The 14,940-nt window shown below is 39.6% G+C and overlaps 2 protein-coding genes across 2 annotated transcripts in view; both read left to right on the plus strand.

Annotated features, from left to right (window-relative positions):
• Positions 1-782: 782 nt before the first annotated feature.
• Positions 783-5,264, plus strand: LOC131426960 (uncharacterized). Its single transcript, XM_058589776.1, has 2 exons — positions 783-3,984; positions 4,603-5,264. The coding sequence occupies exons 1-2, from the start codon at positions 783-785 to the stop codon at positions 5,262-5,264; spliced, it is 3,864 nt and encodes a 1,287-aa protein (XP_058445759.1).
• Positions 5,265-11,880: 6,616 nt separating this feature from the next.
• Positions 11,881-14,940, plus strand: part of LOC131428309 (1-phosphatidylinositol 4,5-bisphosphate phosphodiesterase) — a 165,752-nt gene continuing 162,692 nt past the window's right edge. The window contains exon 1 of the mRNA XM_058592164.1: positions 11,881-12,930. The gene's annotated coding sequence lies outside the window, so the exon portion shown is untranslated. The remainder of the gene's footprint in view (positions 12,931-14,940) is intronic.

Genomic DNA, 14,940 nt, shown 5'->3' on the forward strand with positions numbered 1-14,940 from the left:
CTTTCGAGAGGCTTCGAAGAGAACACGCTAGCGCGAAACAACTTTGTGAACAGGAACCACCCGGGTTTGAAATTCATGATCGGCTTCGGAAATTATCAGACCTGGAGGAACATTTCGAAAGGATCCAAACAGAAATCGAAGAAGCATCATTGCCAGACGATTTGTCATCGGCTTTGAATATTAGGACAGATTTCGAAAGGCTATTTTATGCAACAAAAAATTTTTACAATGCATTATTGACGACGGGAAGAGATGACGCAGCCAGTGACGTAACAATTGCTGATCCCGGTAATGATTTAAAACAAGCAATCCGTGTACTTCTTGAAACGCAAACAGCTTTGCTCACCAGACAAGCTGCAGCTTCAACGTCCATAGAGGAGTTAGCTGTCCAGCTCCGAGGAAACGCAACCGAACCAATGGATACTCAATTGCCGTCATATACTCTACCGATATTTAGAGGTGATAGGAAGCAATGGGCTTCATTCAAAGATTTGTTTTCCACCAGTGTCGACCGTAAAAATCTTACAAACGCGCTAAAATTGCAAATTTTAATTACACACTTGGAAGGTGAAGCGAAGAGCCTTGTAAGTAACTACGCTATTACTGATGCAAATTACAAGCAAGTTTGGGATACTCTAGTTGAAAACTACGACAAGCCTAAATTCGCCGTATCGTCACTTGTGCAAGAATTCTGCGATCAACCTTTGATCAAAACTCCAACCCTTGCTAACCTTCGAAGACTCGTATCTACATCAGACGAGGTAATACGCCAGTTACACGCAATGGGGGAACAATACGAAACACGAGACCCTTGGCTCATCCATCTATTACTCAAGAAACTTGACGATAGCCTGCGATCCCAGTGGGCTCAGCACATTGTAGACAATGATTATCCGACGTTCAACGAATTGTTGCGGTTCCTCAAGCGAAAATGTGATGCATTGGAGACTTGCGCTGCTTTTGGTACAAAGAGTATTGATTACATGAAGCGTGATATATGGAAAGACGAGCGGGTAAGTCAGATTCCAAAGAAGGAAGTTCGAAGCTTAACAGTGGTTCAAAATGTTCCATGCCCGATGTGTACTGAGGATCACACAATTTATCAGTGCAATAACTTCAAGGAAGCAAGTGTTCAAGAACGACGAGATTTAGTTCAAAAGGCAAAATTGTGCTTCAATTGTTTAAGATCGAATCATTTTGCAAAAACGTGTCAATCAAAGTCAGTGTGTCGAAATCCGGACTGTAAACAAAGGCACCACACACTACTGTGTCAAATGGAATCAAACGCAACATCCAATCAAAGTGAAAAGTCCCTGATGGAAATAAAAACAGAAGATAATAATATTCAGCAAATGCACTCATACTCGACCAGTCTTAAAACCAATAGTCCAAAGTATGTTGTAGGAACATTACCCACAGCTATTGTACGAATTAAAGGAAAGGATAAATACTACGAGATGCGCGCCATGATCGATTGCGGTTCGCAAGCTTCGTTAATTACAGAAAGTTGTGTTACACGTCTTGGATTACATCGAGCCAATGGCAACATTTTAATCACTGGCGTTACTAACTGTGCATCGGAAACCACAAGAGGTGTGGTGAACTTAGAAATCTCTTCGCGTTTCAACTTCAACCCTATTATCAACACAAGAGCTTACGTATTGAACAAGCTCACTCGTAATTTACCACAGCAGAAAATCGATACTACCAGTTTGAAGTGCTTGGAATCATTGCCGTTAGCTGATCCTGGATATGATACACCAAGTAAGATCGATCTTATTCTTAGCGTTGATGTGTTTCTTTCAATTCTAGACGAAGGAAAGGTTAAAGATGATTTCGGAATGCCAGTAGCGGTAAACTCACTGTTCGGCTGGTTGGTTGCCGGTCAAATCGGTAATTCGTTTACTATTCAATGCAGTACTGCTGTCATGAATCTTTACACCGACATCGATGTTGACCGCACTTTACGTCAGTTTTGGGAGATCGAAGAAATCGTGAAACCTAAGCATCTCACTGTGGAAGAAAAAAAGACTGTCGAAATATTTCAATCAACACATCAACGTGATGATGCAGGAAGGTTTACAGTTCGCTTACCAATGAATGATTCTTCATTAACGCTTGGAGAGTCATTGCCAGCGGCAATTCAACGCTTGAAGGCAATGGAGAGAAGGTTTAGTTCGGATCCAAACTTCAAAAACCTATATAGTGAATTTATGACCGAATACCTGAGGCTCGGTCATATGGAACGTGTACCGACAGATGAAATCAATATCGCGCCAGACAAACGATACTATCTCCCCCATCATGCCGTTTTAAAGGAGGATAGCTCCACATCTAAACTACGCGTTGTTTTCGACGGCTCATGTAGGACCTCAACGGGTGTTTCCCTAAATGAGAAGCTGCTGGTCGGACCTAACGTAAACGAAGAACTTTTTGTCGTACTCACTCGGTTTCGGAGTTATGCCGTCGCATTCACCGCAGATGCAGAAAAAATGTATCGTCAAGTGAACGTACATAAAGACGATACTGATTTCCAGCGAATCGTATGGAGATTCGATCCAACTCAACCAATCGAGCATTATCGACTATTAACCGTCACCTACGGGACTTCCTGTGCTGCGTACCTTGCTATGGAATCATTACGACAAGCAGCTAAAGACAGTCAGAATGAATCGCCCATCGCGTCAGAGAGAATAAGGAAAAACTTCTATGTTGATGACCTTTTGTCAGGGGCTAATACACTCGAGGAGGCGATTAGGTTACAAAATGAAATCATTAAAATCACATCGGCTGCAGGTTTCAACCTCCGGAAATGGTCATCAAACATTTCACAACCGAATACAATTCCAGAACAGTCCATACCTCTTAAATTGTCACCAGAAACAGAATATGTTAAAGCACTGGGTATTCATTGGTCTCCATTGGACGATTCATTTAGTTACCGTTTAAAACTAAACATCCATAACCAAAATACCAAGCGTAAGTTGTTATCGGACTCAGCCCGATTATTTGATCCTCTAGGATGGATATCACCCGTCATCGTTCGAATCAAAATATTATTCCAATCACTATGGCTCACTGACTTGTCATGGGACGATCCTCTACCAGTAGCCATTGACGACGAATGGAATAGAATTAAATCTACCCTCCATCTGATTGAAGGCATACATATTCCACGGTGGATAGCAAACCATGATGGTCGAATTGAGCTACACGGTTTTGCAGATGCGTCGGAGGTTGCGTACGCAGCAGTTGTTTATGCTAGATCGATTGATAGCAACGGAATAGTAAACGTGTCACTAATAGCAAGCAAAACTAAGGTTGCCCCAATTCAGCAAGTATCATTGCCGAGATTAGAACTAAATGCAGCAGTTTTATTAACTGAGCTTTTAAAACGAATACTTGAGGCTTTCGATCATCTGGAGATTCGTGTTTATGCCTGGACTGATTCTATGATCGTACTCGAGTGGTTGTCATCCCATCCTAGGAAATGGAAAACATACATCGCCAACCGAACATCAATGATATTGGATCTGTTACCTCGTAGCTCGTGGAATCACATACCATCTGCAGATAATCCGGCGGATTGTGCTTCGCGTGGCCTACTTCCCGCAGATCTAATTGATCATGTGCTGTGGTGGACCGGCCCAACAGTTTTGTACAACAAAAATGAAATGTGGAATCAAGAATCCGTTATTACAGCGTTCAATGTATGTAAACAAGATAGTACAGTCATTTGTTCATCAACAACCACCCTAAAGGTGTCGAACTTCAACGTAGAAAAGTACCTCCTGAATCGTTCTTCATCTTTGCTGTTCATAAAGCGAGTCCTGGCTTGGATAAATCGATTCAAGAATAATGCGTCAGCGAAGCTGACAGGATTGTCTGTATCAAATGGAAATTTGAAGTTGGTAGAAATTCAGGAAGCGGACACCCAGTTAATACGTTGTGCACAACATGACCAATTCAATGGTGACCTCGATCGTATACATAAGGGATTGGAACTCTTAGACAAGCAACTAAAATCAATTAACCCATTTTTAGATGGCAACGGCATAGCCCGAGTTCTGGGACGGTTGCAGAATTCGCAATTATCTTACGATAGGCGTCATCCAATAATTTTACCCAAGTCCCACCGATATACACATTTGTTGATTTCATATTTACATGTGCAAAATCTTCACGCAGGCCCTACATTGTTAATCGCATCCCTTAATCAACGATTTTGGATTTTGGGCTGTCACGCAGCAGTTACTACTGTAGTTAATAATTGCGTTAAATGTATTCGGTGGAAAGCTAAAACAGCTAAACAACTCATGGGAAGCTTGCCCTCGGTCCGAACGTGTGAAGGAAGAGCATTTCAACATGTTGGAATTGACTACGCCGGGCCACTTATTCTTCGTGCCAGCTCCTTGAGGTCGTCTAAAACTATTAAAGGTTATATTGCAGTTTTCATATGTTTAGCTTCTAAAGCTATCCATTTAGAGGCTGTTACGGAGCTCTCAACAAATGCATTTATTTGTGCCTTGAAGCGTTTTTGTGCTCGTCGTGGTGTGCCATGTCAAATATATTCTGACAACGGTACTAATTTTGTTGGTGCAGATCGGCAACTTCGTGAGAGTTTGAAATCTGAGAGTTTTGACGCTAGTGTTAGCCAGTATCTCAACAACTTAGGAATCAAATGGACATTTATCACACCCAATGCACCTCACATGGGAGGGCTGTGGGAAGCAGCTGTAAAAAGTATGAAGAAACATCTTCGAGTCGTCCTTGGAAATGAGATACTCACGAACGAAGCTTTATCAACTATTCTGGCTCAAATCGAAGCATGCCTTAATTCACGTCCGCTTTGCGCCCTATCAACATCGGTTGATGCTTGTGAAGCATTAACTCCTGAGCATTTCACCATTGGTCAGGCCCTGAATCTAATACCTGAACCTACCGTATTGAATATAACTGAAAATCGTCTTGATCGTTATCAAAGGCTTTGTCGATATGTCGAAGAATTTTGGGATCGATGGAAAGGCGAGTTTCTAGCGACACTTCAACCAAGAAGTAAATGGAGAGGTGTGCAAGCAAACTTGAAGATTGGTGATTTGGTTATAGTTAAAAATGACAACACTCCTCCAGCGTATTGGGAGCTCGCCAGAGTTATAGCAGTCCATCCCGATCGAAATGGCATCGTTCGCAATGTCACTCTCAGCAAAGGCCAAACGGAGTACCAGCGACCCATACACAAGCTAGTGGTTTTGCCAAGAAATTGAGGCTAGCGCCTCAAGGTCGGGAGCGTGTTTACGGATCGTAATATGTGAACTGTTCCTCGTCTACGTGGCGAATTTTGTCGTCATCTACAAGATAATTCTACAGTCAAGAAAAAAATCAAATGAATTCATTGTTACCAGTAACAACTCACTTCCGTTTTTAATAAGAAAATAAATCCTCACTGTTATAGTTTGTCTCACGCTTGTTTAACGAAGAATTAATGTCGTTTTATTTTCGATCGATTAGATATCGCGAACATTCGCAAACAAACAAGGAGATTGATAGCACCTATTATCTTTCTCCGGACAGTACCAGCCTAGATGCCGTGTGGAATCCGGAGGAAAAAAAATGAGTCAATAATAGATCCACTGGGTTCCTGCTTCCATGTCGTAATAGGCGGCAATTGCAGGAGTTCCGTTTTTCTTTCAGTTATTAGATATTTTCAACGTTTCACTTCTGATTACTCTATTTTACTAAATTATCTCTTCAATCAACTTATCAATTTGCGACTAGCTTTGGATAGAAGTTTCATTTGATATGTTTTCTTTTTCTATGTTATTGCTTGTCTTTCAAGATTATAAATTGAATGATGAAAATCGACTATTGCGCAAATTCGTTAATATTACAAAGCTAATAACAGAGATAACGTATATCGGTATATAGAATGATTAGAAAAAAATACTTGTTTGTTTGATAAATTAATAATTCTCTCTCGGTAGCCGGCTGCCCAGATCAACCAATGTAACCAATTAATAATTTTAATAAATATTTAAAATAATAAAGCGGAAATAATAAGTAATCGAGTCGCGCGTGAAATCTGTTGATCTTTGTTTGGTGATTTAAAATGATTTTATAACAATTTTTAGAATATGTCACTACAATGAATCAACTGTTTTGTCTCAATCCTATTCATTCGTTTATTTTGTGGCAGGTATTTCCATTTAAAAAAAAACGCGTTTAATCCACCTAGCAGTGAGATGATACCTTTTTTTATCAATCCGTGTGTTTTTGCATGAATATTCTTCGGTGTTTAAGTTTTCATGACATTATTTTAATGACCGTAGTTTTAAGCGACAATTTGAGATTTTAATCACTCATTACTGTGTAATGTCGAAACTGCAAATCGGATCGAATTTGAATCTAATAGTGTGATAATCGATTAAACATGCCTTGATATGTCGAAGTAAGTTCCACTTTAGAGTTTACGGTTATTTAAGGTACTTCCAGAGCCGGTATTCAGGAACCAGCATACCCCAAACCGATTCGTATGGCCATATGACCAATAAATTACAACAGTTTTGAGTCCAACTTCGAAGCTTAACGGGATTGTCATCTTCTATATCGGTTTGAATTTTAAAAATTCATCATCATGTAATTCGAGAATCGGAAGCCATAATTGGATAAAATTAATTAATTTTGTATGGGACTATAAGTTTATTTTAATTTGAATTTTTGTTTCTGAAATTCGATTTGGCTTTTTTGAGAAAACGATTGAGCTTTGAGAAACTATTTGATACTGGAACCGGAATTCTAAAATTGGTATGACCGAAGTCAGATAAATTCACCTGAATAGCCATCTTTAAGAAATCATAGCACGAATTAAATTTTAGGTGCCTTCTGAATCGAAAACTGAATACCACTAAAACTGGAAAAAAAATTATTTGGTCCAAATCTGCTAACCCGATAAACTTACAAGCTCCACCAACATGGACTCCCAGCGGTTATAAATAATTATTTGCACAACCTTTTGTCAGAGAAACACATGCATTTTTCATATGGCGATTTGACAACATTCAGAATTAGCTACATGGGTCTACCGCAAGGCTCATGCCTCAGTCCGCTCCTTTATAATTTTTACGTGAATGACATTGACAGCTGTCTTGTAACCCCATGTACACTAAGACAATTGGCAGATGATGGCGTGGTTTCAGTTACTGGACCCAAAGCTATTGATCTGCATAAACCATTGCAAGATACCTTAGATAACTTGTCCGTTTGGGCTGTTCATCTTGGTATCGAATTCTCTGCGGAGAAAACAGAGTTAGTCGTCTTTTCAAGAAAGCATGATCCCGCGCAGCTTCAGCTCCATATGACGGGAAGAATGATCCAACAGGTTTTAACTTTTAAATACCTCGGGGTGTGGTTCGATTCCAAATGCAATCAGATACACATTAGGTATCTGATAACGAAATGCCAACAAAGAGTAAATTTTCTTCGAACAATAACAGGATCTTGGTGGGGTGCTCATCCGCAAGATCTAATAAAATTGTATCAAACAACGATACTTTCAGTGATGGAATATGGATGCGTTTGTTTTCGTTCCGCTGCAAACTCTCATTTTATCAAACTTGAGCGAATTCAGTACCGTTGTTTGCGAATTGCCTTAGGCTGCATGCATTCATCACATACAATGAGTCTTGAAGTTCTGGCGGGAGTTCTTCCATTAAAAGATCGATTTTGGGAGCTTTCATCACGCCTGCTAATAAGATGTGAGGTGCTGAATCCCATGGTAATTAATAATTTCGAACGACTAGTCGAGCTTCGATCTCAAACAAAATTCATGACAGTATATTTTAACCATATGTCACAGGAAATCAACCCTTCAAGATATATTCCTATCCATGTCAGCCTCCTAAATGTCCCTGACTCAACTTTATTTTTCGACACATCCATGCAGCGCGAAGTGCGTGGAATCCCGGATCACCTACGCTCGACGGGAATCCCAAAAATATTTTCAAGTAAGTTCAGGCATATTGACTCTGAGAAAATGTTTTACACGGACGGATCGCGAATTGAAGAAGCGACAGGGTTTGGTATGTTCAACAATAGTGTTTCGGCCTCATTTAGGCTTCAAGAACCTGCATCTGTTTATATAGCAGAGCTAGCAGCAGTTCATTATAGTTTGAGTGTAATCGTCACATTATCTCCAAACCATTATTTCCTCTTCACAGATAGTCTGAGTGCAATTGAAGCCATTCGCTCAAACATGACTGGCAAGACTGAACCGTTTTTCCTGGGCAAAATAGAACAGTGCCTGAACGACATATTGAACAATAATTATCTAATCACTATAGTCTGGGTCCCGGCTCATTGCTCCATTCCTGGCAATGAAAGAGCCGATATTTTAGCCAAACGTGGTGCTATTGAGGGTGAAATTTATGAGCGACCGATTGCTTTCAACGAATTCTATAGCTCATCTCGCCAAAGAACACTTGCCAGCTGGCAAGCTTCTTGGGATAGAGATGATCTGTATCGGTGGATGCACTCAATTATTCCGAAAATATCGACAAAGGCATGGTTCAGGGGACTGGATGTGAGTAGGGATTTCATTCGTGTGATGTCCAGACTCATGTCCAATCACTACACGTTAGATGCACATCTCCTTCGAATTGGGCTCTCCGAGACTAATCATTGTGCTTGCGGAGAAGGTTATCGGGATATTGATCATGTCGTTTGGACATGCGTGGAGTATCGTGATGTCAGATCTCAACTAATAAATTCTTTGCGTACCCAAGGTAGACTATCCAATATCCCAGTTCGAGACATTCTTGCTTGTCGTGACCTTTCATACATGAAACTTATTTATCATTTCATAAAGAAAATTGGAGTTTCAATTTAATAAAGGCCCCTTTTAAGACTTAGCTCTGATCCCAGCTGCGTCCATGAGTTCAACCAATAGCTAAATTAGAATAAAAATTATGTAATGATACAAACAAACTCGAAACAGTTTATGAAATTATCAACAAAATGTCAAAAAAAAAACAGCTTATTTTATAATTTATAGAAGGTAATCGTTTGGTTCAAATAATAATTAATAATAATAATAATAATCATAATTAATGACGAGTTACCTAAGATGATATTTAAGCTATAAGAGAATATGTTTTAATAAATTCAAAACGTTGTGACTATGTTAGAATTAAATTAGGATAAGAATATTATGTAAAAGTGATGCTACGGCGAAGAAAAACTTATGTAAACTGCCTTAAGAAATAAACGTATTTATGAAGAAAAAAAACCCCGATAAACGTGATTTATTTATGTGAAATAGACATTTTTATACTAATCACCCTGTATCTCCGAAACCGGAAGTTGGATCTGACTGGAAAACAAGATGTTTTATAGAATCTTAAAACTTTTCATTTGAATCTAAGATGATTCTTAGATTTCATTTGAATCTTAGATTGGTTCAGTCATCTACGAGAAAAACGAGTTACACAATTTTGATTTCGTTTCACATATCATCCTGTAGTTCCGGAACCAGAGGTCGGAACCAAACATAATTCAGGAACTTTGTTTGGGAGTATACGACTTTTCATATGAATCTGAGTTTGTAGAAAACGGTTGAGTCATCTCCAAAAAAATGAGTGAAATTATTTGTCACACATGCATTTGCTGATCTCGACGAACTGATTCGAATGGTTTATGGATGTTATGTTTTTCCAGCATTTAGTGCTGTAAGTAGTTTAAAACAATAAAATTAAAAAAATTCTGCCGTTATCTGGTTTATATATGTCATATTCGAACGATTATGTGGCCAAAAACGAGCCGTGCTAAAATCGGTCCGAGGCTAAATGTCATGAAAAAGGATGCTGTACACGGTCTTTTTGGTACTTAGAAACAATTGTATGTAACAGTATGAAAAATCGTGCTTTTCGTTGCTCCCAAGCATTTCTTTATCATATAGCGCTCAAAACTTCTACTACTGGAATAGGGGGAAAAGTCGTTTACACAAAAATTTCGATATCTCCGTTAAAAATGGCCGGCTTGTTGGATTGCTATTATCGTGCGGAATCTAAGTCTGCAAACATATTCTGTCAATTGGTCAAGGTCAATTGTGACAGATACTGTCAAAAAACTGAAAATTTTGACATAAAACTTCGTATAACTCAAAAAGTAAACATCCGATCTCAAAACCATTGAATAGCGTTCTGGGTGACGAAGAGACCTTTCATTTGCGACTAGTTTGATCAAAATCGGTCCAGCCATCTCTGAGATCTCGACCTCTTAGTTGACAACACACATACAGACACACACATACACACACACACACACATTTGTTCAGTTCGTCGAACTGAATCGATTGGTATATGTCATTCGGCCCTCTGGGCCTCGGAAAAATTTTCTAAAGTTTGAGCGAGTTCTATACCTATTTTTTATGTATATAAAAAAAGGTAAATAGGGAAGTTTTTATTCGTTACGCGATAGTATTTCAAATTTTCCTTCAGTTTCCACGTATAAGAGTTTAGTGGTGCATCCGAGCATCTTGAAACCAGAACATACTAGGTCACACGCGAATACTACCGCGCAGTTTCCTGCGTGATAATGGATAATGAAACTTATGTGCTGTAAGACTTTAAGCAGCTTCCTGGAATGTCTTTTTATACTGCCATGAAACGGAACGGCACGAGGAGCATTTCAGAACAAAGAAAGTTTCTCAAAAAAATATTTGGTCGAGCAACCCAAAGCTTGTTTCACCACCGGAACGCTAAACAAGGAAATATATCGTGAAGAATGCCTAAAGAAAGGCATTCCTACGCAACCATCGCTAATCTGGTCTGATTTGGCGTCTTGTCATTACGCCAAAGATGTTTTGAAATAGTATAAAACAAATGAAGTCCTATCGACCTATCGAGCGGTATTGGGCTCTCGTGAAGCTACAAGTATAGAACAATTTCGAAAATCTTGGACAAAACCAGCTAAATCAGCGCATGCATCTTAGATTGAACTAACTGCCAATTTGTTTTATTCCAAATTGAATCTGACCCGATGTTGTTGTGAACAAGCCTTACAGTACTCAGAGTAAAAAACAGTACACAGTACATGGGAGGTAGTATTCTTCATTGCCAATTTTCAATAGTAGCACCCTTTAGATTACCCTTAACTTACTGTCTCATAAAACTGAAAATAGCGCATTCGTTACGGAAACTTTGTACTCGGGAAACAGCATTACCAGCAAGGTTTACCGATCATCCGATGCGTCATAATTCAAGACATTACCTGTACGACGGGCGCTAATCGTTACACTCACCTTGCTCAGAACCAGTAGATAAAATACACTGGTGCTCTCCACCGCAAAATGCTAACGCGTGTCATAAAGGTCGAGAGCCTAGGCCCCATATTATGGAGTGTGAGTTTTGCCAACTTTTATGTTTCTTGCTGCTAATACGAGAAAGTGGTGTAATTTTCAGAAAATATTTCACCTCAAGGAGAAGGTGCATAGTTTATTATTATTTGATAACGAAATACACTATTTTTAGTAACCCACCCAACTAAGTGGATACATCAGGGCGAACTGCATTGACGAGTAAAAAACTCTCCTGGAAAAAAATGCGTTACTCTTTCTCTCCCATATCAACCGGATGGGATCGGCATCGGCGGCATCGGCACACACATTGCCATGCAGGATATCAAATGATTTTACCACGAAACAAGCAGCTCCCGTGACAACACGCCGCCACTGAAGTGCTGGTAGTCGATTCGCTCTCTCTATCTCTCTCCATCTCGCTATTTCTCTCGGCCATGGGTGGTCGTCAGCATATCGACGCGGTTCCGACGTCGTTCTCAGCGCGCTCACCGATGTGCGAAAACTTGACAGATGTTTTCAAGCCAGTCGTTGTAGTAGTCACGGTTGCCGTCTGAGAGGAGTTCAGTGTGTCTTCTCGGTCTACTCTATTTGGTTGAGCTTCGTTGAAGCAGCTATCGGTCGGTTAGTGTCCGTCTAAGCAAAATCAAGCCAGCCTGGTCCAGGGCTCTAGCGATTGCTGCTGAAGTGGAGTGGAAAAAGCCTTGTCAGAAACCAACTAAACTGCGACCGTCCGGTGATCCATTTCTAGAATAGTGCTCTTCTTCGGTTCCAGTTGTGCTTCGTGGGGCCAACCCACCCAGAAGTGACTGAACTGTACGAAAGTGTGGGCAAGTTTTTCGATCATATCAGAAAAGGTTAGTTACCCGTTCAGCTAGGCCAAAGGAAGAAAATGTTTGTGCTGCAAAGCAAGCAAACTTCCAGCCAATTTTGTTCGGACCGAGCTTGAAGTTGCTGGAATTCCAAGGGGCCAACTACTTGCCCGAAAGTGTACAGTGGGCAATATTTATTATCAATATCTGGAAAGGAAAATTTTGCAATCCTAGCAAGCAGTAGGAAAAAGAGAGAAAGGGGGTGTATTTTCCAAATCGCGAAAATTCGTTTCAGGGAGTGTGAGTATTCCTTAGTCTGTCAGCGCCAGAAGTAAGAGGAGCTCCAAACTTGCCCCAAACAAGTGTGTGTCTGTGTAAGTGTGACATTCTTCCAAGTGCGTGCGGGAAATCGGAGGAAAATTCAATATAAAGAAGTGTGTTTTTTTTCTCGGTGTTCGTTTTCACAGCAGTAGCGTATGCAAGTGGAAGTGAAAATTCCCCCAACAGCCAGAGTGTGAGAGGGAGAAATCTCGCGAGAAGAGGATACAATTTGGGGGTTGAAGTTAATTGAAAAGTGATTCATTATTGTTATTATTGCTAGTCAAAACTGGGAACACCAACCCACCACCCACCATCACATCAGTGGAAAGATCAACGTGTGAAAACTCACATTCAGAAGATTCGATAGCCTTCCAACATCGTCGTTCGATCAGCCGGTTCTGCTGAATCTAGAGTAACCTCTCTCGCGCGCACTAGTCGAGCTATTTCAAGGTAAGTTTACAAATATTTACTCTCGTCAGTTCCGTTCCCCCGACAATTTCATCCAAGTAAGCTGGTGCAGCTGAACGGAGCAAAATAATAATAATAAAAAACAACAAACTGCCAAACCAAGCCAAGCAGAAAAAAGAGGAAAGTAAACAAATGTGCCGGTTTCCTCTGTCTGTTTTTCTCGATAAACCGCGAGGACTATCTCCGGACACCGCCGCGTGCGCCACCAACAACCAGCACTGGATCGCGGGGATTCTTTGGGACAAACAAACGAAGCAAACAGAGGAATGCGAGCGAGCGCTGATTAAAAGGTAGCTTTCCTCGAAAGCGATTGCAATGCAAGATTAGTAGAACTTCGAACGTGATTGCATGTGCGATGGGCTTAAGCCATGCGTATCAATTTATTTTTAGCAGCCTCGTGAAGTTAGCGCAAACATCTCCGCGAAAGGGTTTTTTTTTGTTGTATTTCCTTGCTTTATTTTGAACAATTGATTTGGGCTCTAGAGAACTGGTTAGAATGATTTGAAAGGGCCGGAGATTACACAAAATAGTATATTGAAATTGATGAACAACAAACATCAGTGCTTGTAAATGTAACAATGACAGTGATGATAATAATCTTACATTTCAATGAAGAAACGAAACAAGATCAGATCAACGAAAACTTTTTTGTTTGAAATGCCGATTGATGTTCATGACGAATGCACTCTTCGTAGGTATTTGTATACTTGTGAAGAAGCTTGCAGTACTGGACAGAATAAATCATACATTGGACCGGGGAAACGCATTATATGTTGTATTATTTTCATTTTGACGGATATCTCTGGGCATTCAAGGAATTTCATTGAGCTAACTACAATGGCCAAGACGTAAATCATGAAAAGTTAGTACTTATGGTCAGATTAGTTATCTAAAAATCGATACTATTTCTTCACTCACTTCGTGAATAGGATTTCTCGATAATATCATATGAGTAAAGCTAGTTTTAATATTTTGGCAGCACTGTATTTTTTGACACTTGTACACGCAGAGAACAAAATTGTATATATATAATTAAATTTTAGTTTCACACCACGATTTATTTGATTGAAATAGTGACAACAGAAAATCTGATTTGATATTGTGAATATTTGCTTGAAACTAAGAACCTAGATATTTCTGTATAAAATGTTCAAAACAACGAATGTAACAATTAGAGATTCTCTTTGTTTACTCTCTCTTTCGATTATTGCGAAATATTACTGCTTTTCTCGATAATTTCTTCAGTGCAGATTAAAAGATAATAGCTTTAGTTATTATTATCGGTAAATAATTGGAGTGAAGGATTGCTAATAGTACCGTAATAATCGAAAGAGAAAGTAAACAAAAGGAATCTCCTATTGTTACATTCATCGTTTTGAACATTTTATACAGAATTATTCTTTCTTAGTGGATTGGTTTCTTTCAATAAATACAGTGGTACCTTGCGTGTATAACACATGGATCAATAAGTCCCGAGACTAACAATGGAAAAAACTTTTTTTTGCAATTCTTTTTTTATTCATCAACATAATCACCTTTTAGGGTGATACAATGGTTCCAACGTTTTTCCAATTTTTCAATACCATGTTTATAAAAAAAATTTCTTTCGCTTCAAAATAAGCTTCAGTTTCAGCGATGACCTCCTCATTTGAACCAAATCTTTTCCCTGGAGCATTTTTTTAAGATCAACAAAGAGCCAGTAGTCACTGGGGGCTAAATCTGGCGAGTATGGGGGGTGGGGAAGCAGATCAAAGCCCAATTCGTTCAATTTCGCCATTGTTTTCATCGACTTGTGGCAGGGTGCATTGCAGCAATCGCGGCACCCACTTGGAAAAAACCTTATTCATGCTCAATTTTTCATGAAGGATAGTAAATACACTTCCATATGATATCTGTGTCATCTCAGCAATCTCACGGAGCTTCACTTTACGATCTTTCATTATAATTTTTGTCACTTCACTCACATTTTCCGGTGTAACGGCTTCCATAGGT

Source organism: Malaya genurostris, chromosome 2, assembly GCF_030247185.1.
Source record: "Malaya genurostris strain Urasoe2022 chromosome 2, Malgen_1.1, whole genome shotgun sequence".
In the NCBI taxonomy this organism is placed as follows: Eukaryota; Metazoa; Arthropoda; class Insecta; order Diptera; family Culicidae; genus Malaya; species Malaya genurostris.

Excerpts from the sequence above, each read along its gene's own strand:
- LOC131426960 (XM_058589776.1), top strand. The coding sequence starts at position 783 with ATGGGGGAACAATACGAAACACGAGACCCTTGGCTCATCCATCTATTA. Across the intron at positions 3,985-4,602 it reads ATTCAATGGTGACCTCGATC|ATCGGCAACTTCGTGAGAGT; the intron begins GTATACATAAGG and ends TTGTTGGTGCAG.